We start from the raw sequence: 25,070 nt of genomic DNA on the forward strand, positions 1-25,070 counted from the left end.
ATACTTTTCATATTACACAATTCTGTGTGTAATTATATTTACTTGTATGTGTGTGAACATATTTATATGTGTGTGTACATACACATGTACATTGTAGTGAGTATTTATGTGTGTGACAAACATATTTGTATGTGTGTGAACATTTTTATGTGTGTGAACATAGTATGTGAATATTTTACTGGTATGTGTGTGAACATACATATTTATGTGGGTAAACATAATGTGTGAACATTGTTATGTGTGTGAACATAGTATGTGAATATTTTACTGGTATGTGTGTGAACATACATATTTATGTGGGTAAACAAAATGTGTGAACATATGTATGTGTGTGTGTTCCCGCAGATGTACCAATAACTAGTATATTGTATCACAGAGTTTAATCTTGCATGGCACAAAAACAAATCCAGTAAATTACAATGTCCTGCCTTTGATGATTAGCATTTTTCTGTCACATGTTAATTCCATTAAGATGTTCCTTCTTACAAAGCCTTGATAATAAGCGTAATGCCATAAAGTTGTTCCTTAATACAAAGCCTTGATAATAAGGGTAATGCCATATAAAGTTTTGTTCCTTAATACAAAGCCTTGATAATAAGCGCAATGTCATTAAGTTGTTCCTTCTTACAAAGCCTTGATAATAAGCATAATGCCGTAAAGTTGTTCCTCTTTACAATGCCTAGATAATAAGCGTAATGCCGTAAAGTTGTTCCTTCTAACAAAGCCTTTATATTAAACGTAATGCTAATAAGTTGTTCCTTCTAACAATGCCTTGATAATAAGCGTAATGCCGTCAACTTGTTCCTTCTTACAAAGCTTTGATAAGAAGCGTGATGCCGTAAAGTTGTTCCTTCTTTCAAAGCCTTGATGATAAGTGTAATGTCACAAAGTTGTGCCTTCTTACAAAACCTTGATAATAAGCGTAATGCCGATAAGTTGTTCCTTCTCCCATAGCCTTGATGATAAGAGTAATGTCATAAAGTTGTTCCTTCTTACAAAGCCTTGATAATAAGCCTAATGCCATAAAGTAGGTCCTTTTAACAAAGCCTTGATAATAAGCTTAATGCTTTCAAGTTGTTCAATGCTGTCAAGTTGTTCCTTCTTACAATGCCTAGATAATAAGCATGATGCCGTAAAGTTGTTCCTTCTTACAAAGCCTTAATGATAAGGTAATGTCATAAAGTCGTTCCTTCTTATAAAGCCTTAATGATAAGCGTAATGTCATAAAGTTGTTCCTTCTTATAAAGCCTTGATAATAAGCGTAATGCCGATAAGTTGTTCCTTCTTATAAAGCCTTGATGATAAGGTAATGTCATAAAGTCGTTCCTTCTTACAAAGCCTTAATGATAAGCGTAATGTCATGAAGTTGTTCCTTCTTACAAAGCCTTGATGATAAGGTAATGTCATAAAGTTGTTCCTTCTTACAAAGCCTTAATGATAAGCGTAATGTCATAAAGTTGTTCCTTCTTACAAAGCCTTAATGATAAGCGTAATGTCATAAAGTTGTTCCTTCTTACAAAGCCTTGATGATAAGCGTAATGTCATAAAGTTGTTCCTTCTTATAAAGCCTTGATGATAAGGTAATGTCATGAAGTTGTTCCTTCTTACAAAGCCTTAATGATAAGCGTAATGTCATAAAGTTGTTCCTTCTTACAAAGCCTTAATGATAAGGTAATGTCATAAAGTTGTTCCTTCTTACAAAGCCTTAATGATAAGCGTAATGTCATGAAGTTGTTCCTTCTTACAAAGCCTTAATGATAAGCGTAATGTCATGAAGTTGTTCCTTCTTACAAAGCCTTAATGATAAGGTAATGTCATGAAGTTGTTCCTTCTTACAAAGCCTTAATGATAAGCGTAATGTCATGAAGTTGTTCCTTCTTACAAAGCCTTAATGATAAGCGTAATGTCATGAAGTTGTTCCTTCTTACAAAGCCTTAATGATAAGCGTAATGTCATGAAGTTGTTCCTTCTTACAAAGCCTTAATGATAAGCGTAATGTCATGAAGTTGTTCCTTCTTACAAAGCCTTAATGATAAGGTAATGTCATGAAGTTGTTCCTTCTTACAAAGCCTTAATGATAAGCGTAATGTCATGAAGTTGTTCCTTCTTACAAAGCCTTAATGATAAGGTAATGTCATGAAGTTGTTCCTTCTTACAAAGCCTTAATGATAAGCGTAATGTCATGAAGTTGTTCCTTCTTACAAAGCCTTAATGATAAGCGTAATGTCATGAAGTTGTTCCTTCTTACAAAGCCTTAATGATAAGGTAATGTCATGAAGTTGTTCCTTCTTACAAAGCCTTAATGATAAGCGTAATGTCATAAAGTTGTTCCTTCTTACAAAGCCTTAATGATAAGCGTAATGTCATGAAGTTGTTCCTTCTTACAAAGCCTTAATGATAAGGTAATGTCATGAAGTTGTTCCTTCTTACAAAGCCTTAATGATAAGCGTAATGTCATAAAGTTGTTCCTTCTTACAAAGCCTTAATGATAAGCGTAATGTCATAAAGTTGTTCCTTCTTACAAAGCCTTGATGATAAGGTAATGTCATGAAGTTGTTCCTTCTTACAAAGCCTTAATGATAAGCGTAATGTCATAAAGTTGTTCCTTCTTACAAAGCCTTAATGATAAGGTAATGTCATGAAGTTGTTCCTTCTTACAAAGCCTTGATGATAAGGTAATGTCATGAAGTTGTTCCTTCTTACAAAGCCTTGATGATAAGGTAATGTCATGAAGTTGTTCCTTCTTACAAAGCCTTGATGATAAGGTAATGTCATGAAGTTGTTCCTTCTTACAAAGCCTTAATGATAAGGTAATGTCATAAAGTTGTTCCTTCTTACAAAGCCTTAATGATAAGCGTAATGTCATGAAGTTGTTCCTTCTTATAAAGCCTTGATGATAAGGTAATGTCATGAAGTTGTTCCTTCTTACAAAGCCTTAATGATAAGCGTAATGTCACAAAGTTGTTCCTTCTTACAAAGCCTTGATGATAAGCGTAATGCCATAAAGTTGTTCCTTCTCAAAAAGCCTTGATAATAAGCGTTATGCCGTCAAGTTGTTTAGTCTAACAAAACCTATATCATTAGCATAAAGGCAAAATGTGTTTTCTTCTTAAAAAACCATAAATATAAGCGTAATTCTGTTGAAATGTTTATTCTAAAAAACTTCTATTATAAGCATAATGCCGTAATGTTGTTTTTTTTTTTCTACAAAGCCTTGATTATAACAGCAACATCCCTTGCTTCAGGACGAATTGTTGGATCATTATCCCAGCATTTTTCAACCATTTCTCTAAGACTATCCACCATGGCGTATTTCTTGTCACATCTAGGCCGGGTCCCTGCTTTGATAGCATCAATAAGAACAGTCCAATGTATGGTACGGTATTCGTCCTCAGAGTACACATAACGGCCGTACCATAGCTCCCAGAGGAGAATCCCGAGGCTGTAAATGTCTGTCTTGTATGTGTACCGCTTGTTGGAGAGCATTTCTGGAGACATGTGAGACATGGTGCCCACGAACGTTCCTGTGATGTCTACTTCCTGTCTCGCGAATCCCAGGTCACATAACTTGGCTACGTCTCTTTTCATCTTCAAAGTAAAGAAAAATTGATATCAAATAAGTGGCATATTATTAGTATATGGGATGATTCTTTGGATATATAGTCCCAGGGCTGTCAATTCCCCCACGAAAACAGCCTCATCCAAATTCGACCACAGATACTTAGCGTATTTTGATAAGTCCAGTATCAGAGGTCCCACTAGACCTGTTAATAGTAGTGGTCTCGTGCTTGGAGCAAATGTAATTATTATCATCCAAGTCTTATGATATAGGCGTCAACCTCTTGTCCAAGAGATTGTGGAGCCCCAATTGTTTGGGTATAAAATACTGCCCTGTAAGGACCAATTCCGGACCAACACGTTCTCATGACATCCCAGAAATGGCGGTTTATACCAAGGGAATGGACTTAAATGTATATAAGAAATTGACTTGTTACTTTTTTCACAATCCAGCCTTATTAAATTGGTATTATCTGAATAAAATAGCATGCACTGGTAACTCACCAGGACGTTTGAGAGTTTGAGATCTCTATGCGCATACTTCTTGTCATGGATGTAGGTGAGGCCCTCACAAATACCCGCTGCTGTCCGCTGGTAGAATGCAAGGGCATCTTTACGCCGGTTGTCTGACTGGGACCTGAAGTGGCGGGAGATAACTCATGTAACATCTCTACACTTCACGGATACAAAACCTTCAGTAGTGAGGTGAGGCACTCACATATGCCCGCCGAAAATGTACTTTTCTTTGCATAGGAGTTGAATTGGTAGGAAAAAGCCTATTTGAATGAATACATATATACAAGTTTGCGTCGCCTTTCATGCTGAAAAAATACGATTATTTTTTATTGTAATTTTAATGCACCAGTCAATTGTAACCACGCCCCCCCCCCCCCAGGTCCGAGGGGATAGCCAGGAAATGGGGGCGATACTATTTCCCGGTCCCGGTCTCCTCCGGTCTCTGTTTTCCAAATTTTATAGTAGCTATCGGGCGTGATAAAAAAGGTGTTAATGACCGCAGGGGGTAATAGGATTACAAAGATTACGCGTGTAAGAGATTAGCGAATGTCCCTCGTTAAGGGCATGATAAACGGATAAGCCAGTTTTTATTACACACGCACGGCTACTGTTCGGTTCATACCCTAAAAATATTGTTGTTCATTATAAAGGCAATTTTATAGAATAAATGATTGTTATGCAAAGGCTCTAATAATCTTGATTAAAAATAATACGATGATAACATATAACCAAATTCAAAAATAAATAAAATAATCAGCATCAGATTTCTTAAACAGCTAGAGTTTTATTGCAAACTTCAAGTTGACAAATAAAATATATTCGGCTATTTAAAGTTGTGTAATAATGACGAATGTATTCAAATGTATTCAATGTTAGCGAATAGCACAAAATTATAAACGAAAAATGGAGACATAATGTGTTGATTACTTAAGAATGGCGCAACTTCAAATAAACACTCTTCATGTAGTAGCTTTAATGTCTAAGCACACGCATACTTACTATAATAGGATGTTATAACATTGCAACTATTAGCTCTAGAAAATGTGTTTGTGTACTTTTTCTCCATTCTTTGATTTACTTGTTTACATGCTATGAACATTGAATAATGTTTTACGCAATAAACATATCGTATCGTATCAATATGAGTCGGATATGCAAACATGGAATTTTTCAATTGCAATCATTAATTCTTAAAAAATATAATCTGGAGGGAGGGGGGGGGGGAAACAAAAAAGGAAGAACAATAAACAACTTTGACATAACATAATTTAAAAGTTGCAATTCTAAGTTACTTCATACTCTAGCCGCCCTCAATCTTTTATGCCAAAAAAATGAGCATTTGTACTGCTATCGCATCTTTCTCTACACCTTAAACACGAATTGCATAAATAGTGTAGACCTATAACAAATTGCATAAATTAAGACATAATGTTTATATATATTATACCATTTTGTTACATATAAAAACAAATAAGATTGTCAAAATCGTGTTTTAAACATCAGCAACACAATCCGTTGCCTGGGGCCATAAGTTATGAATCGGGAATTATGAGACCGGATGAGACCGGATTTTACGAGGAGAGACCGGGAAATAGTATCGCCCGGGAAATGGGCCGTGTTTTTACCTTTCATGTGGCCCCGCAGTGCCGGGTGAATGCGATGGGTTTGTCTTCGCTTTAATTATAGCGGGGAATGGGCCTAACCTAGGGTCCCTGGGGTGCGGGGGCATTTGGCGGGGATTTTACCATCTGTCCGTCCCCCCAACTTTTCCCCGGACCTGGGGACAATTGACTGGTGCATAACAATTGAGGTACATATGTTTGACAATGTTCAATCCGAAATTCATGAAACTTAATCAGAATATTTGTCAGCATGATAAGACTAGTTTGAATATGGGACATCTCAGGTCATCAACTAGGTCAAATTTTAAGACAATATTTGTGCTCAAGTTTCAAAACTCAGTCAGTATATTTTTCTGCATGGTATTTAAGACCAGTATAAAATATTTGGTTAATGTTCAGAAAACTTAGTCGGAACATTTGTCATTATGATATGATGATCAGTACGACTATGGGTCAAGTATGTAGGTAAAAATAACTACGTAAATAGGTCGATTATTTAATTTTGTGTTAAAGTTCCTTATTCTTTTGTGTCAATAATCTCCAAAGCTCAGAATATTTTAGACTGATTGAACCGGTGTAAATATTATGGGTCATTGTGGGTCAAAAAACTAGGTCGTGCCAGTGTGAATATGGGTCATTGCGTGTCAAAAACTAGGTCGTGCCAGTATGAATATGGGTCATTGCGGGTCAAAAACTAGGTCGTGCCAGTGTGAATATGGGTCATTGCGTGTCAAAAACTAGGTCGTGCCAGTGTGAATATGGGTCATTGCAGGTCAAAAACTAGGTCGTGCCAGTGTGAATATGGGTCATTGCGTGTCAAAAACTAGGTCGTGCTAGTGTGAATATGGGTCATTGCGGGTCAAGAACTAGGTCGTGCCAGTATGAATATGGGTCATTGCGTGTCAAAAACTAGGTCGTGCCAGTGTGAATATGGGTCATCGCGGGTCAAAAACTAGGTCGTGCCAGTGTAAATATGGGTCATTGCGGGTCAAAAACTAGGTCGTGCTAGTGTGAATATGGGTCATTGCGGGTCAAAAACTAGGTCGTGCTAGTGTGAATATGGGTCATCGCGGGTCAAAAACTAGGTCGTGCTAGTGAGAATATGGGTCATCGCGGGTCAAGAACTAGGTCGTGCTAGTGTGAATATGGGTCATCGCGGGTCAAAAACTAGGTTGTACCAGTGTGAATATGGGTAATCGCGGGTCAAAAACTAGGTCGTGCTAGTGTGAATATGGGTCATCGGGGGTCGAAAACTAGGTCGTGCTAGTGTGAATATGGGTCATCGCTGGTCAAGAACTAGGTTGTACCAGTGTGAATATGGGTCATCGCGGGTCAAAAACTAGGTCGTGTTAGTGTGAATATGGGTCATCGCGGGTCAAAAACTAGGTTGTACCAGTGTGAATATGGGTCGTCGCGGGTCAAAAACTAGGTCGTGCCAGTGTGAATATGGGTAATCGCGGGTCAAAAATAAGGTCGGGCCAATGGGTCAGCAGCATTTACATTTTCCTCTATAAACATACACCATGTAGCAAAATCCCATTTGTAAAAATAAAAATCCGGGTTCAATGCGGTTTCCAAGTTTTTGAAATATATAATTTTGTAATGAAAGAGCTGCTATTGAACAAAGTTCGTGAAAAATGGCTACACTAATCACATTCAAATCTTAGCACAATCACAATCAGGTAATCACGTGACCCCTTACCCGCACTTGAGATCTTCATTATCAAAGACCAGTGTCTCTAGGCTGGTGTCGCAGTGCTCAAGTACCATCATGAGTTTAGGAGCACTCTGGGGCTCGGGTTCCCCCTGGGCACCAAACGGCGGCAGCAAATCCGAGTAACAAACACCCATCAGCTCCACGATATTTTCGTGTTTTAGCCGCCTGTAACGTAAACATTTAATTTTAGGGAAGCATTAATTAGCTCATCGGTTAAGTCATATATCCTTAAAAAAGAGCTATCACTGAATGTGATTAATATCCCCGAATACCGCCATGATCAGAAATGGCTGATACATATTTAGATATACCACCTAAAAGTGTCATTGTTGTGGAGGTTATTTTTTATGCTTGTTTATTTTTGGATCGTCTTGATTATAGATAAGAAAGTAAAGGTCTTTTGGTAAGTGATAAGCTTACATGGCAACCTATATATATCAAAAGTTTTCGAGTTATTAAAGCTGAGGGACAACATTTTAATTGATTAGAAATTCCATCCAGTAGTTTGCATGTTCTTGCCCGGACAAAAATTTTAAACAAAAAAGGCATTAACTCTGTAATTTGCTATAACAGAGTTATGGTTCTAGTAAACTGCGCTTTCGTTTTTTGTGCTTTACTTATGTATGAAGCGTAATCACATTCCATCAAGTAGATTTCAAGTTATGCTCCCGAGAAGAAAAAGTAACAAAGGACAATAACTCTATTTTAAGCTTGGATATAGTTATGGTCCTTGTTTACTTCTCATCCTCTCATTGTGCTTTACCATTGGATGAATTTTATAAGATTCCATCTTCCATCATTCCTTCACAAGGCAAATTGAGACGAACCAACCAACGGACCGACCATAGGGTGACTCTAATATGCCCTCGTCGAACTTAGATTGGCGGGGGTATAATTTTATACATGTGTATGTAAATTACTGAGCCGCTGCCGTGTTGTTTTTTCTCCACTCAGTACATACGTTTTATCAGTAATATTATATCCGATTTCTATATAACTTTTAAACATTCTGCTTTCAATTTAGCAAAATTATAAGCATAAAGCTTAAAGCATGTATTTTACCTTAGGCTTTCAACTTCCGTCAACTGTGTGTACATTTCTTCCCCGTCCAGCCGCCGTTTGAGCACCTTAAGCGCCACCACGTGACTCCCTCCCTCCCCAGGCAGTTCCAAGCGCGCCTTATACACCGTCGAAAAGTTTCCGCTCCCGGCCTCCCTCTCTCGTCGCAGTTGAGTCACATCGATGACGTCAGTGGCCACGTGACGTAGTTCATACAACCTCAGATGTCCCAGTATTGTCATCAGCTTTTCTTGCACCGGTTTAAAGTCATCCAAAATTTCTTTAGCAGTTCGTCTGTCTTTTTGTATGTTCCTCACTTGTTCTCGATCTGCCGCGATCAAATCCGGAATCTTTTTATCACACAACTCATTGATTTTCATTTCGAACATGTTAAAGTATGTCTCAAAAATGAACTCCTTAATATTTTCTCGGGTAAACATGGCGGACATAATCAGTTCCGTCCATTTCCGCATACTTCCGGCTTTGTCCGCCTCGTATGCCACCCGCTGCGACTTCACCTTTATGCTCTCACGGATAAGCATGCCAACACCGACCGGAAGAAAAAGGAGAGACGCCGCCGTCACTATGGGAACCCAGAGCGGCGCCGCCACCACCAGGATAATCTTCTCGCTTTTGGAAAACAACTGTGTGTCCTCTACAGCCACTGATTTTCTTCCTAAAAGGATAGTAAATAAGTTTCATTTTTATATTGTTTTTTTTATTTGATTGAACATAAGTTAGGTATGTAATTTTCTATTTTTTTTATTTATTTATGTTGTTTTTTTTATCTGCATTGCATCATTTCGAAAACATCGACTTAAAGATAGCATGAACCGATATTGTTTAAAATCGATCTAAAATATCTTATTTTATTTAAGCTGCACTCTTACAGATTGACGGTTTTGACATATATTTTTTAGTTTTTATTTTAGAATCAGCTTATTTTGGCATCAATGCAATTCAGTCCTACATCATTTCTCAAAACACAACAGACCTCGATTGTTCGATAAACGGCTGAAAACTTCATTTTAAAGCTGCACTCTCACAGAAATACAATTTTTACAACTTTTTGATTTTTTGTCTTGGAAAGAGAAAAATGTTGAGGTTATATCTGCAAACCAATGATAAAAGATAGCTGACAAAAAAAATCAGATCGTAGATTTTCATATTTCCGTTCGAAAAATGCACAAAACATAAATTTTTGAACTTAAATATAAAAATCTGCGATCTATTTTTTGTCAGCAGTATAATTTAACTGGATTCAATGGATTTTTGCAAAAATTGGCTCGTTCCAAGACAAAAAATAAATAAGTTGTCAAACGTTCAATCTGTGAGAGTGCAGCTTTAAATCACTGGTTTCTAGACAAATACGAAAAATTGGTTCATTCAAAGACAACTTTAGAATAGAAATAAAGGTCAGAACAGACCATTTGTGAGAGTGCAGCTTGAAAGATTTTAAGCAATGAGTAAATCCAAAAATTGATTTAAAACTCGAGTGTGAAATGGCATAGAAAAATCCCTTCAGCCGCCTCTATTTATGTATTATCTAAATACTTAAAATATTATCAAATGCCAGCGCATGTACCTAGCGGAAACGCGACATCGTCCCCTAGCGGATCGCCTTCAATGATGACCTCGAGTTTTTTCGTCTCCTCGGAAAGTAGCCGACACTTCTCCCGGAAGCGGCGCGTTAGGTCCTCCAGCGCGTGCCTCACGTGCCCTGTCTCGTGCCCCCAGTCGCGAATCTTTCCGCGAATCCGCTCCATTATGGCATTGTCGCCTAGACGTCAACCATTTCATTTTGTAAGATTGTGGTATTATTTTCATTGCTTTATTTATTTACAAAGTTAAAAACACTCGCGACCGCTCTACCTGCGCCACCCCTATTAACACTTGAATTTTCAAAAATTTCGTAATAATTCGTGAAAAAAAATATCATTGAAACACAGTTCTAACATCGTTAGGCACTGTGCACTTTTCAAAAAGTAACATCGTTCCATTTTAATAATTGAAAAGTTACTGTATACGATTTCTATCATTTGTAGATTTCTGCAAAGTAACACTGACTTTCCTGATATATACCAGTTTCAACTTTTAGTACCTTTCATACGGAACACCTCGACCATTTTCCATCGAAAACAACCTCAGATGTATATGGAACGTTTCAATGTCAGAAATCTAAACAGTTTAAAGCCGCACTCTCACAGATTTACCGTTTTTTAAACTTTTTTATTTTTTTGTTTTGGAAAGAGCAAATTTTTGCGTAAATATCTGCAAACCAATGATAAAAGATTGCTGACAAAAGATCAGAGCACAGATTTGCATATTTCCCTTCGAAATTTAATGTTTTATGGAAAAATGCATAAAACATGATTTTTTTCACTTAAATATAAAAATCTGTGATCTAATTTTTTGTCAGCAGTCTTATATTTCTGGTTTCCATGGATTTTCACAAAAATTGGCTCGTTCCAAGACAAAAAAAAAAGTTGTCAAAGCGTTCTATCTGTGAGAGTGCAGCTTTAACTTCGCTGCATGTAGATCACGTGATAATTTCAATTTAGCAGATAAACTTCATGACTTTAAATGGGGGGGGGGGGGGGGCACAACTAAATATATATCATACTTTGATGCATTATGTTAATCATATAATGACATGGAATTAACATTTGTCTTCACTGTCAATAATGTTTGGCAGATATTTAATTGAATTAAAAAGATATCATTTACTGAGATGTCATTGTTATAAATTTAAGTTAACTGAAGCAAAAACAACTTGACAACATATTCCAAAAAGGGTTTCAAATAAATTATTATGTTTTAATTTACAAAGGCTCTAGCATAATTTAGAGAACTAGACGATAATAAATGATAAAGGCCGAAATGGAAAGTTTCAAAGCGGCAACGTTTTGAATTTAAACTTTTGTCATGCACACACATATCTTGTTGGCACACACTGACATTATTAAAAGCAATGACTAACATAAAATGTTAACAAAGCAAGTTTAAAACAACTTATATTTCTGGTATATGATATATTCTGAAAACAGCAAACTTATGCCGATTTTTTTTATCGAATGTTCTGGCCCCGATGTCATTTTTCAAAATACTTTTTCGTTTCGTATATTATATTATACTCGATAATTAGGTTGTTTACTTGCTCAAATACTTAAATAAAATTTAAACTGTGACAAAACAACTTATTTGTACAGTTAAACCAATAAAGATGTGCCCCCCAAAAAACATTACTTGCCAACCCTATCTGCCCCCCCCCCCCCCCGGAAGATGCGCCACTGCAAAACACTACTATTAATCAATATTAGTTTTTTTTTTTAAATTGAAGTCCTTCAACTGATATACATCCGAGGTTGTTTGCGATAGAAAATGGCCGAAGAGTTCCGAATCAGTGTGTGTATACCACGTGATAAATTAGGTCATATATGCTACGTCAGAAGGCAAAAATTTGCTTAAAATGAAGACTTAAAGCAAAGATTACTTTTCTTTTACAACACCATTTTAAATGAAACAAAAGGCAGTCTATGCCGCCTATTGAGCCCCGCATTTGTTTTATTTTCGAAATTTGATGAGGTCATTAGTTTCATCAAACACTTCGACAAACCTGTTTCCTAAATAATGTTTTGACAGTGCTCCGTCAGACCACAGGCATCTGAATCATTGTTTGTCACTAAAATATTGTTTAAAACCATTTTGGGTACATACAATGAGATAAACAACACATCTGAAGATATTTAGTTTCTTTTTTGTATATCAAAGACACTAAATATCTTCAGATGTGTTGTTTATCTCATTGTTTGTACCCAAAATGGTTTTAAACAATATTTTAGTGGCAAACAATGATTCAGATGCCTGTGCGCCAGACGGCCGTATTGTGAAAAGGTTTGTCGAGGTGTTTTAAGAAACTAAACTCGCAATCAAATTCTGGTAAAAGACCGAAGTTGGGACTCCGTAAGCAGCGTAGACTGCTTCATGTTTCATTTAAAATGCTGAAGAAATAGTGAAGTTATCTTTGTTTAAAGTCTTTTTTACAAATCAAAATATTGCCTTCCGACGTAGCATTTTATGACGCAATTTATCACGTGGTATACACAAACTGCGATTGAGTACCTTTAAAACGTGTGGCCTCAATGTCGTCCGCCTCGAGTGAGGGCGCCTCCAGGTCCGTCCAGTGTTTCAGCTGGTCCTGCACTTCCGGTGTGTTGAGGTGTCCGTGCAAAAGGCGCGACATATCCTCGCAAGCCTCTCGCGCCCTCTTCATAAGGCTGTCCTTCACCTAACCACGCACACAAATTTATTGTAATTGAAGTATATGTTTTAATGTTTCGTTGTATGTACATGCATGTATATAAACAATAATGGAGTTCTAGCGTTTTAAAAGGCAGTATTAGGCAAAGCTATATTTAGCTTCTAAAAAGCGAGCTTTTCAAAAAATCCAAACAATTACTTAAGTGCCTTTAACCAAATTATCTGTAAACAGATATCGTTGTTGAAAAAAATAGAAACCCCTGAGCATTATTTCATCGTTACATTCCAATTTGCCTGCGCATGCGCGAATAACCGGTACCTACCTTTCCGGCGTCCATGCTCAGTGTATTGAGTCGCTTGGTGACAGTGTCGTGCAGGCGCTGCTTCTCCTCATCTGAGTCACGTGCGCGGTTGATCCGGGTCGCCACAAACGATTGCAGACGCTCCAAAAGCTTGTCAAGCCATCTATAGGTCACGTGATAATGAGAAATGATAAAGAATAAACATAAAGCCCTTAAAGGGTGAATTATACTGGGAGTGGTAAAGTGGAATAGTTGTCAGCTTCTCAGACAAGATGCCTTTGGCTCCAGTCGCAACATCTGACACGTGTTGTTTGACTGTCAAAATGAGTAGTTGGCCAATATTCAATAACGTTTTGAGTCCGATTTTGCGATTTAAAACTATCATTTGCATTTTGTACTGTATTTTTTTTTCTTTTACATAAAATCAAATTGCTCTTACACGCGCAATAATGGTAAAAATGTAATAATGGTAACCGTTTCCACAAGAAGTACATTTCGTTTTGTGAAAAGATCTGTTTATTGAAGATATTTGGAAACATTTGATGGTATAAATTCACTTTTCTGAGCCTGAGTCTTCGCTTTGTGGGATTAAAGCAATCTGAGTAAAATCATATCCTAAAAAGCAAATAAAATTGTGCACCATATTTTAAATTGACCGAATCGGAACACTTCGGCCATTTTCCAACAGATATTCCGAAGCTTGCCGGAGATGGCCGAGTTGTTCCGATTAATATTAACCCTAATGTGACAGTTTTCTTATAAAAGCGATAATTCCATCATACGAATTAAAACTGAAATTCCTCTGATACTGCTTTATGCTAATGATACAACCTGTAGTGTTTTGTGATTTTCCCGAGCAGGCTGGCAGGCACGAGCTGTTCGAATCCTTCCATCAAGCGTTTCAGTTTTTCCGTCCGACCCATTTTGTTAGCCTGGTATCGCCGGGCCTAAAATATATTGCTTGTTTAAGCATATCTGTTTACTTTGATTTACATGTCTATGTAATTATCCAAGCAAACTCGAAGAAAACAATGAAAAAAAGTTCAATGCAAGCTATTTTATAATGAATTCTGATGTAAATTACCATTCGGAACACCTCGGCAATTTTCGATGTGTTCCGAATGGTACAAAAACATGAATGCCGGGTTCTTCGGAAAAACATTTTATTTTGGTAGTGTTTGAAAGAGTTTATGAGCAGAAAAAGGGTATGTATAATGCACCAGTCAATTGTAACCACGCCCCCCCCCAAGGTCCGGGGAATAGCGGTGACTTTGACTTCCGGTCCAGCCAAACCCGGGTAAAATCCCCGACCTGCGGCAACGAACGGCTGGTAAAATCCCCGCCAAATGCCTCCGCACCCCAGTAACCCTAGGTAAGGCCCATCCCCCGCTATTTTCGGCCACTACATTTACCCGGCACAATACGCCCCATTTCCCCTGCTATCCCCGGTATACCCCCGGACCTGGGGGCGTGGTTTCAATTGACTGGTCACCGAGTTTGGTGCATAAAATATACCGATATCCATATTGGAAACAAACTTTTTTGGCTCTCGGAGATTGAAAAATAGGCCATTCATCGGATCGTGAATCATCGCATAACAATATACATTGCAATTGTTTATCTTGTTATTGTTTGTATTGTGTCAGCAGGTCCCGTAAAAAAATAAAATAAAGCCGCTCCTGGGTCATGCGCATTAATGTTTTGAGTTTAAGTTTGATCCACAGATTATTATTATTATTATTTATAAAAATGTTGTTGTTCAAATGTTCTTATAGGAGTAAAGATTGTAAAAAAATGCTGTAAAGGTTTCAAGTAATCTGTTCTACATACAACCGCACACCACGTCAATTTGACTTATAATTTAGATAATTTGAAACATTAAAGGGGCTGTACACCAGATTGGCACAAAAAAAGTTTTTTCTTTAATGAATCTCAGGACAATTCTTTAATAAAATGTTTTACTCTTTCATATCGTAATTGTATTTTTTTTTACCAAAATGTAAAAACAAATCAAAGCGCTTAAAGCGTTGAATGGCTTCCGGCCTGCAATGCTTTGTGAGTATAGTCATGCAATTGTAAAACATAATATTTAACATCTAAAGATAGTATATTCTCGCTCATAATATTCTTCGCGAAACGTTTCAAAAGTTTAATGTAGATTCTCAATGAGATCATGAAGTATAAGTCACTTGAAATGTAGAATACGCCAAATAGTTAGTTATAAGGTATCGAGTAATTCCCAATATAATATAAAACCTTATCTGGTGTTTTGGTTTCATAAACAATGTACTGCCACGGATGAAGCTTTAATGAAGTTTAAGTAAAATCTACTCTTCACTTCATACTTGACTCAGGCGTATTTGATTTACTACCAGGGTATGCCAGCTAGACCAAATGCATCCCGACAAAATGCATTGGACACATCAATTAGGTTTATGTTTAAGGCTTCCTTCTACAACGCCAAATACCTCTGGATCGAATCACCCACATACCATTTATTCTCTGTATGTTTGATGTACATGTACCTTAGTAATGCTCTCAACATATGTCAATAGTGGACAGTATGATCAGATTAATATCAGGTTGTTTTTTTAATATGCATATGCATTATGCTACATGCTAAAGATCTTGGACTGAAATGACTGCGACAAACTGAGAAATATCCACATACTTTCCGTTTCACTCGGCATTTCATGACCATGACACAAATTGTAGCAGGTCGATAGCCTGCCAACGCTTTAAACGATTTGATTTAAATGGTAAACATGTAAAATATTCATTTAGTAATGGTTAAAAGTTTGTAAGTATGTATTTACACAAGAGAATGGTTTAATGCGACACAGATTTTACAAACATAAGTAAAAACTAAAAAACTCAATAAAAAAAACGTCTGGAAATAGCAGCTTTAGGCAATTTAAAACGCAGAAAATATGCTTATGAATGCACTACAATCACCAAAAAAACTGATTGTTGGATAAATTAAAGTATTTTAATATCATTTAAAACATTATGAATTGATATTTTACGCCTAATTAGCATTTAAATGCACAAATACGATCCATAATTTTTCCGGGTTTTAACGACTTCCCGGAGTTTATTTCCGGGGAATAAACGTGTGCGAATGCGATGACCCACATTCTATTCTTAACTACAATGTACATGAAGATATCATCGGTCCTCGGCCGAAGCAAAATCTAAACACAGGTATATAGAATTCTGCTTTTTATATTGTGTTCTGTATCTCGCCGATACGAAAATATTTGCTTTTTGTACAATTTCAATTGCGTTATATTACGTAAAACGCAGCTTATTCGAACTATACTAACCGCCTAACATAGGTTATAAACTCATTACTGCGCTATTTATAGCAAGCTAATAAATATGCAAGGCGCAGTCCGTAGCTATTAGAGCAGATTGCTTACTAGGTATTTTCGATGCAAAAGTTAATGTAAATTAGGTCGGTGACCACTGCAGTTCTTACCGCGCTGGGGTTGATATGCCCGTGCGCGCATTAATTCGCCAAAAGTTAAAAATGTTATGTCGATCTGCCGATGCGATTTCCGACATACTGTTATAAAAGTCTGCAGGCCTAGCGGCCTACAGCCTAAAAACGAGTAGTAGATCGGGTTCGAACCGGTGTCGCCAAAATTGAATTCCAGTGTTGTATCCACTGTGCTACGAAGGCTTGCCCTATACGTTTGGAATATTTAAGTTATTTAACTAACTTGGTAATGTCACGTGATAACATCGACTAGCCAATCACGCATAAGGAATGAATTCTACTAGGTTGACATACCTGTTTAATCTTTTTTAATGGAAAAATACGATCGAACAAAAATCGAAAATAAATTAATTGTAAATTATGTTGTACTTCAGTTAGTAAGTTTAAATGCATTGTACACATCGATACCAAGTTTATGTCAGTTTTCGACAATTTTTTTTTCGCTATTTCATCATACGGAGTACAGCCCCTTTAAAGAATTCAGATTTCTGAGTCTGAGTCTCAAAGTTAGACTCAAGACGTGAGTATATATGGACTTAGACATCCGGCAGTTTAGCGTTATTGCCAATGACACCTGGGGCGTAGCTAACTTTCCATTTATGTGGATTCATTATTGTGCTAGGGGGGGGGGGGGTTTCGGGGGCATGCTCCCTCGGAAAAATTTGAAAACATTGTAACAATATGCTGTATTCTTGGCGTTCTGAGGTGCTTAATTAAGTATGTAGTTAAGTACGCATACTGCAACCTTTGCTGATTTTGTTTTCAGAATCATGTGGATTCAGCCGCTTTCTCTTCCTCTCAGCTACACGCCTGGTAAATATGGACCAAGGCAATCAGGCAATTTAGCATTACCACCAATGACACGATAAAACAAAACACGTATTTGTATATTCAAAATAACTATTTTAGCAGTATACAATCCCTCTTGCCTGTGTGGTGTACATCTTGTACACGAGGTCCGGGTTGTAGTTCGGGAAATATTTCTCCAACTTATTCAGCGTGTCTTCCCAGACCTTCTTCTCCGTCCCCGGTTGTCTCCCTTCCCTGTCCTCGACTATGTCCCACTTGTTACAGACAAACATCGTACAAGCCGGGTCAAACCCCGACATGCCACCTTTCTTAGCGTCCCTCTGCTGTTCTCGAACGATCTCTAACAGCTACAAGTACAGAAATTTCTAATTACTTTAACAATTTCATGGTTATATATTATTTAACTATCAATAATTCCGTTTGTTAGATGAATGTCCGCATTTTACAAGCTTGATGAAACCCCGACAATCAACTTTTCTTACCGTTCATGACTTCATATTGAAATAAGCATAATGCTTTATTGAGTATATGCATGGCCATTTTAACAAAACTTCGATCCGGCTACACACAAACGTCTTATAAGCAGGGCCAAACCCCGAGATGTCGAAACTGTCCCTCTGTTGTTCGGTAACGAAAATGCCGTCTACGGATACACGTAAAATTAGGAGAAGCAGAATTGCGTAAATTATTATGATCATATACACAAACACGCTGATAGGTAAAACACAGATCGTGCAAGCATCGCCAAACCCCGGCATATAGCCTTTCCAAGCTTTCCTCTTCTGCTTCCGGTCGATCAGTTTTCTAACCGTGTGGAACGCCATAAAATGACGAGCATTTGGTACAGACGAATCCCATTGGCTTGAACTCACAGGGACCGGCGAAAATATCCCCAGCCTCGGAAATTTCGTGCCAACCGGAATGCCTACATTCAGTTGAAAGAAATTGGTACACCCAGTTCGAGCCAACGTTGAAATCGAGACAAGCGAGTTCGAACAAAACAGGGTTCGACTGCATGTAGTTATTTTTTTAAATAATGGAAAAAACTAAGAATGGTACGGGGTGACATCAGTACAATAATAAATAGAAGATTTTAAAATAGGCGGCGAGTATAAAACACATTCATTGCAGAAAATATTTTTACTATAGACACGTGTATCTACTTAATAATCGTTTGTCTGCAACCTGCGTGCGCATTGTTGATGACGTAGATGGAGATGGCGGTGGGGTTAACAGCGGCTTGCGTATGACGCTTACCTTAAGTAAGCCACCGGCGGTCGTACTGTTAATGACGTGGATGGAGACGGCTGTTATTCTACCAGAAGGTTGCGTATGGCATGTGTTATATCCCTCTAAGACAACGGCGTTTGCACTGTTGATTACGTGTATGAAAATGGTGGTGGAGTAAAATAGGGGGATCTCGTATGACACTAACCTTATATTGCTGTTTTCCTACAGCGTTCGCACATTTGCTGACGTTGGGAAAGACGGTGGTGCTTACATGGTTTAGTATTATATGGTGTTTAGAGGGCTGTGGGTCAAGTGGGACAGCGAAATGTTTTTCAGTGACATGAGAAAAAGAACGAGATAGAACCGCTTCGGTATGACACTTGTTAATATAGGTACCCTATCTTCCTGTATTCCACCGGCGTTCGCGCTGTTGAGAACGTAGATAAACGCAATTGCGTGTGGTAGGTACCGGAAGAGGCGGCTAGTCATCTCGCCACTTTCTCCCACTCCCGGGGTGTCCACGATCGTCACCTGGGTCTAGGGAAGATAACGGGGAAGGGAAATGTATTAACTGGTACACAGTTTTCACAACATTAAAAATTATAGACACATTTGCTTTTCTATAATGTGTTGCAAAACTCCTTTTTAGCAAACAGTGGAAACTAAATGCTTAAACTCCAACAAAAGAAAGACGCAAGCTCTATGTTGAGGAGAACGACACAGACAAACGCAAGGTATGACACTAAATAGCTCGATCATTCATACGACCTGAACATCAAAAAGACTCACATTCTCCCCTAAGAGTGGTATGGGCCAGTATATCTCGACTTGAGAGCAATACTCCCCAGGATTGCTCCTGTTCTCGCTGACGGCGACCTTCAGTTTCTCCAGCGCTTCCTTCTCGCGGCCCTCCTCAATATTGTGACACACACTCGCGCCGCCACCCTCCGGGTAGACGACAAAGCGGCGCTTGTCCGTGCTGCGGATGTTGTGGAGGCGGCAGATGGTGGAGGTGGAGGAAAGAAGGGAGTGTGGCAGGATGTCCGTCCCCAACAGCAGGTTCAGTAGACTGCTCTTACCCGCGCTTGTCTCCCCTGAAAGGATTATATTCCAACCACACTGATAAAAACATGACATACACGAGACGCATTTGAGAAGTATAGAACTACGTTGCTTTATGCGTCAATATAGTGACACTTAATCGAATGCATATAGTATGGCTTGTCTCCGGGTTTAAACTCGCTGAACGGCGTTTAAAATAAGGCCTAATTCTAATTTGAGTACTAGACCGTGTGTTTCTTCGAATATATTCTAATTCTGATTGAAAACGGAAATGTTAGCAAAACACACGCACAAAAAAGCAAGACACTACGACTGTGATCCATGAATCTTTGTTTACAAAAGAAGACCATACAAACAATAAAATCATAACACAACAAACCCGCTACGACGATTGGACACTCTCCATCCAACAGCTCGCTCCGGTTCTGCTCCAGACGGGCCTCAAAGTTCGTTCCGTACAGCTTGATAAGGGGATCCCGTAGATCAGTATTGAGGCCCGTCCGTATAAATGGAATCACACGGTCGTATATCTCCGCCAGCTCTTGTTTCATCACAGTGTCCTTAGTCAGGGCCTCGGCTAGGTGACCGTCCTTGTAAAAAATACTTTTGATATAATAAATTTGGGAAAATTCTTCAGGGAAGATTTAAAACGGTATAGACACACTGAATGGTTTCGTTTACCATCTTGTATTTATATAAAAAGTAGTCAACCAGTATGATAATTGGTCAGTGACGTTATTTTTTTTCGACGTTGGAAATTGCCATTGATTGTTTCGTCACGCGTCAATCTTTCTATACATGTACATTCTATGGTGATTCTAAAACATACAAAACAAAGGTTAAAATTAGCGCAAAAGGTTATAACATCATAACGCGTGCTTTATTCACTTTGTAACTCCTGTAGTTTACTATACAGTCGAACCCCGTTAGCTCGAACTCGCTTGGCTCGAACTCCAAGTTGGTTCGAAGCAGATATAAAGGACGGGTTTACTTATTCTGAAGGTAAACAATACCGCTTGGCTCGAATTTTCCGAGGCTTGAGGTATTTTCGCCGGTCCCTGGGAGTTCGAGCCAACGAGGTTCGACTGTATATGCAACGGTAACGTAAATTTGAGCAAGTTAAGTACTATATGCAATTATATTTAAAGAAAAAACCCGCTACCGGGCCGCTTTATAAAATGTCAATCCGCTTACTTAACGCACTAGACAACTTCAAACCGTCATGCCGCTAGATAATTTTTAAGCCACCCGACAGGGTCGCTAGGCCACCAGGCTGGCAGGCCGCTAAATTGTCGCTGCCAGGTCGCCAGACCGCTAACTTTTCGCTGCCAAGTCGCCATGTCGCTCGCTAATCGCACATGACTTCTTCGAGCCAGATGCTGCTATTATATTGTTCAGGTCAACCTGTCTTTAAGACACCACGCCGCTATCTTCTCGCCTCCAGGCTTTTTTTTATTTTACCTGTATCATGTGTCACATACTGATTCAAGTTCGGGTTCCGAGCCCGGGACCGCTGTTTGCAAGCAAGGTGCTCTGCCAACTGCGTTAACTAGGCTAGATACTTTCAAAACCCCAACAACTCACTTCTGTGATACCTATCCCTTGTGTACTTGAATCCCAGACTACAATTAATGTTAGTATCTAGAATCACCGCATGATTTGATTTAAACATATTTTATTGCCTTTTTTCTTTCAACATGATCGGAATTTATAGCAGTGATATAGAGTATACAAAAAGCAAATGGGTTGGACACAAGTTCTAACAACAGTAGTAACGTCTTCCCCATTCAACGCATGTTTAGCACCCCTCCCTTCTTAATGCGCTCAAGCATGGTTCAAATTTGGCTGGCAAATGTCATAGAATGACAGTAATCGTGCCGTCAGGGGATCAAGCCATCGACCCCATGCTTGCAAGTTAAGTGCTATATCATCTGCGCAAATCGCCTCGAAAAACATGCCCAACCCAACAGTGATTTATCTGTACTGTGTTTATAATTTTATTTGCCATGTATAATGGTATGAGTGAATAAACGGCGTGTGACTTGACTTGACTTTACTTGACTTGACTTGACTTGACTTGTCGCGACTCATAAGTCACGGTTTCAAGTTCCATCAGTGTGCATACATGTATTCAACCTCATTCGTTTATAATAGTCCATATACAAGACTTTATTAAAACAGATTGTTTGGTACGCAAATATATAATTATCAGGTTAAATTAGCGCACTACAAAATAACCTACCCTGCCATCATCGGCGCCGGCGGCTGGGCAAGACGGTGCATTGTCCGCCTCCTGTCTTAGGGTCCGTCGGACAAGATCGTGCATCTCCTTCAGATCCACCACGTCCGGACACGGCACCTCTCGGGCCTCCAGGAAGTCGAAGACATCTCCCAGATCCATACTCTCGACGTCCTCCAACCGGATGTCGCTACCAGGGTCCAGCGCAGGCGCGTCGTCAGCGTCACCGTTCATTGTGTCTGTACTATTGCCGATGACGCTTGTTCCATCCGTAGTGTTGTCCTTGTGCGATTCTACACGACTATAAATTTCCCGCTGAAGAGATCCGCCATCAGCCATGTTTGGTGTGTTATTCTAATAAAATGAACGCTTCTTTAATGCGACGTTAAAACAAGCTAAAAGATAATGGTATTCGAATGAGAATAATAGTAATCAGTTAAATCGCACTTTACAACCAACATATGACGTCCGAATTGCGAGAATGTTTGAAAATACCGAAAAACCATACCATCCGAATCGCATTGCCAAACTAGCATCACGCTCAGACATAAACGACGTCGGCTGAGATTGGTCTCACTCTTTGACGTCGCTCACCTCGACAGAACTGACGACAAAAAATCCAATTCGCATTGCCAAACTGGCATCCATGTGATGAAACACACACCAACGTCAACTGAGATTGGACTCAGTCTGTTACGTCGCACACCTCCACAGACTGGCGTCAAAACAAACGCTGACAGACTGACGTCAAATCTTGTTTACTAAATATTTGGCTAACTGAGTCAGTTCCGATGTCGTTTTTAAATTATGGTATCAGATGTTCAAATAAGTATTTCTTTATTTAGAACACAACCTACATTTACATCCAATCAAATGGCAGGCGCTCATTAAGTATTAGGCTTAATTATTAAGATATAAGAACTTCCGCGGGTGATTAAAGGTCCGTCCACTTCTACTCACTCGATACACAATCCCTGCGTCCGATTTTGCATTGACAATGTGTTAGCCAATGTCGTTGTATTGCTTCCTTACTATGTAATTGTTAGATGTCCTTAGATGTTAGATGACCTGAATTAGAAGTTAAATGATTAAGAAGGGCTCGTTTGCTACGCTCATTTCACCCCTTCTTAATCATTAAGATTTTAATTCATGTCATCTAACAATTACCTAGTAAGGAAGTAATGCATCTGTTTTATGAAACGGTCGGTCAAGTGTTTGCTATTATAATACCGTTAGACAAGAATATTAACAATTTAATTGTTAATGAAAGAGGAAATTCAACTCTATCTCTCTTAACACTTGACCTAAAAAGACGTAAATGTAACATTAGATAGGTTAACTTTAAAATTTAATTAAAATCTCAAAATGATACACTCACCAGTTTCCATTCCTTCACTTTTTCTGTCCATAAATAACACTAACAAACTTTCCAGTTTACAAATGTGTATTTTACATTTAAGAATACTTTCTTTTTCAGTTGCTTTAAGTATTAAGCGAGCCAGGAAGTAAAATGTCACCCATTGAGTTATCGGCGAGTAATGAAATGAATGATATTAAAGGGATTTGCTAACGTTTTTGCATTTTTTGTATAAAGTGTTGCAAATTATTAGGCGTGTTAAAACTAAGATACTGACGGCTGGAACCCTGCAACTAATGTTGATATTTGCTAAAATATCGTATTAGAAGACCACAATGTTCATTTGCTTTTGAAACGCTATTATAAATGGTCGCTTAATTACGGCTTTGTTAATGCGTGATTGGTTGATTGACATTATCATGTGATGTTATCAATGTATTGTTAAAAGGTCATAATATCCATAACATGTGTACAGCTCATGGTTGGCTGATGGTGAAGGCGCCTGTTTTCTATTTTTTTCTTGACTTTACCGCCGTAGGTTTGCACCCCACACCCTACTAAAACCAAAACACTTTTTTATACTATAATTGAATATCTTTCGGCAAAAGTCGAAATCACGGAGTAAAACAATGATAAAATAAGTGTTCATATGCATTATCGGGATAATTTATTTTGTTCAAAAACACGAGCAAGTACCTTTAATGATTTGCGTTATCTTGACTATCTTTATTTGCAAGGCTAAATATCAAGTCACATGATGCAAGTATACATGCGTATACGTCTGCCTGTATACATTTTTAATAAAAATAATATAAATTAAGTATATAATAACCTACATTTACAGCCAAGAAGGTTATAATCTATAATTCAAGCCCATGAAAGCGTTTATATCGGCCTTTAATAAGTATCACGTTTGCTCGTTAAGATTTTCTCTCTTTTTTAACTTTACATTCATCATGGTATATAAATAAATGATAGGCATTCAATAACAATTAAGGTAGTGACTGTACTCGTATTTATAAGCTAAATATCATTGGTATGTCACGCTCAGATTCCGAGGGTAGGGAAGCTCGCTGTGTTAATTTAAAGTATACACTTTAAAGGCGTTTACTCTATATTTTTATTGAAATTACCAGTCTAATATCTAAGATAACATTTCATGTTATTTACTGTTTTATCATATTAACGACGGTTTCACAGAAAATAAATGTAACTAAACAAGTTTTATATCTATCAACTATTTTAACCAAAATAAGGTATAGAAGAAACCTGAAAATAATACCTGAACTCACTGGAAAACGACTCTTTCAATGCTCAAAATTGAAAAAAGTCTCGAAAGGGAGGGAATAACCCTCCCGAGCCCACCCTTTTCCCGGCCCTAAAGTCAGTTTGCTTCCTACGCGTCTGAAATAATTAAGTATGATGAAGTAGAGAATACACTGACATTTAATACACTAAATGAGAGTTCAACCATCAATGTATCCATCAGTGAATCTAAAGACCAAAGTCAATGGTACGACTTTTCACGACCATGAAATTTTCAAGTTAAATTTACAAAAAGGTACGAAAAGCCCCCCCCCCCCCCCCCCTCCTCACCCGATGAAAAACTAAATAAAATTTAAAAAAATGATTAATTTAATTCCGTTTTTAGACCATTTGTTTACCTGAACAGGTTACCTGCTATGTCGAAAAATAGCTATTACCTAATGTTATTATGCCTGTCGACCATAAACGAAATGAAATATAGCGTATCTTATTAATTTCCATAATTGGTTCTGGTATAAACATTACTGCTATAGGTGGGATTGAACATTTATCTTAGCGGCGGAGTGTACT

The 25,070-nt window shown here is 38.1% G+C and overlaps 1 protein-coding gene across 1 annotated transcript; it reads right to left on the bottom strand.

The window, feature by feature from the left end:
• Nucleotides 1-2,451: 2,451 nt before the first annotated feature.
• Nucleotides 2,452-23,394, bottom strand: LOC128213158 (dual serine/threonine and tyrosine protein kinase-like). Its single transcript, XM_052918710.1, has 14 exons — nucleotides 23,256-23,394; nucleotides 21,881-22,231; nucleotides 20,018-20,228; nucleotides 19,366-19,670; nucleotides 18,973-19,113; nucleotides 17,466-17,693; nucleotides 13,866-13,981; nucleotides 13,056-13,197; nucleotides 12,595-12,760; nucleotides 10,058-10,252; nucleotides 8,476-9,148; nucleotides 7,399-7,578; nucleotides 4,063-4,195; nucleotides 2,452-3,588 (listed from the first exon to the last, which is right to left on the bottom strand). The coding sequence occupies exons 2-14, from the start codon at nucleotides 22,214-22,216 to the stop codon at nucleotides 3,205-3,207; spliced, it is 3,210 nt and encodes a 1,069-aa protein (XP_052774670.1). The 5' UTR covers nucleotides 22,217-22,231; nucleotides 23,256-23,394; the 3' UTR covers nucleotides 2,452-3,204.
• Between the last annotated feature and the right edge of the window lie 1,676 nt (nucleotides 23,395-25,070).

Source organism: Mya arenaria, chromosome 13 (genome assembly GCF_026914265.1).
Source record: "Mya arenaria isolate MELC-2E11 chromosome 13, ASM2691426v1".
Lineage (NCBI taxonomy): Eukaryota > Metazoa > Mollusca > Bivalvia > Myida > Myidae > Mya > Mya arenaria.

Bases quoted from the DNA above. Each gene is read 5' to 3' on its own strand.
- LOC128213158 (XM_052918710.1), bottom strand. From the start codon at position 22,216: ATGGCTGATGGCGGATCTCTTCAGCGGGAAATTTATAGTCGTGTAGAA. The intron at 20,229-21,880 runs GTAGGTTATTTT...ATTTTTTACAAG, and splicing joins CCGGCGCCGATGATGGCAGG to GACGGTCACCTAGCCGAGGC. The intron at 13,198-13,865 runs GTTGTATCATTA...CGTGACCTATAG, and splicing joins AAAATCACAAAACACTACAG to ATGGCTTGACAAGCTTTTGG.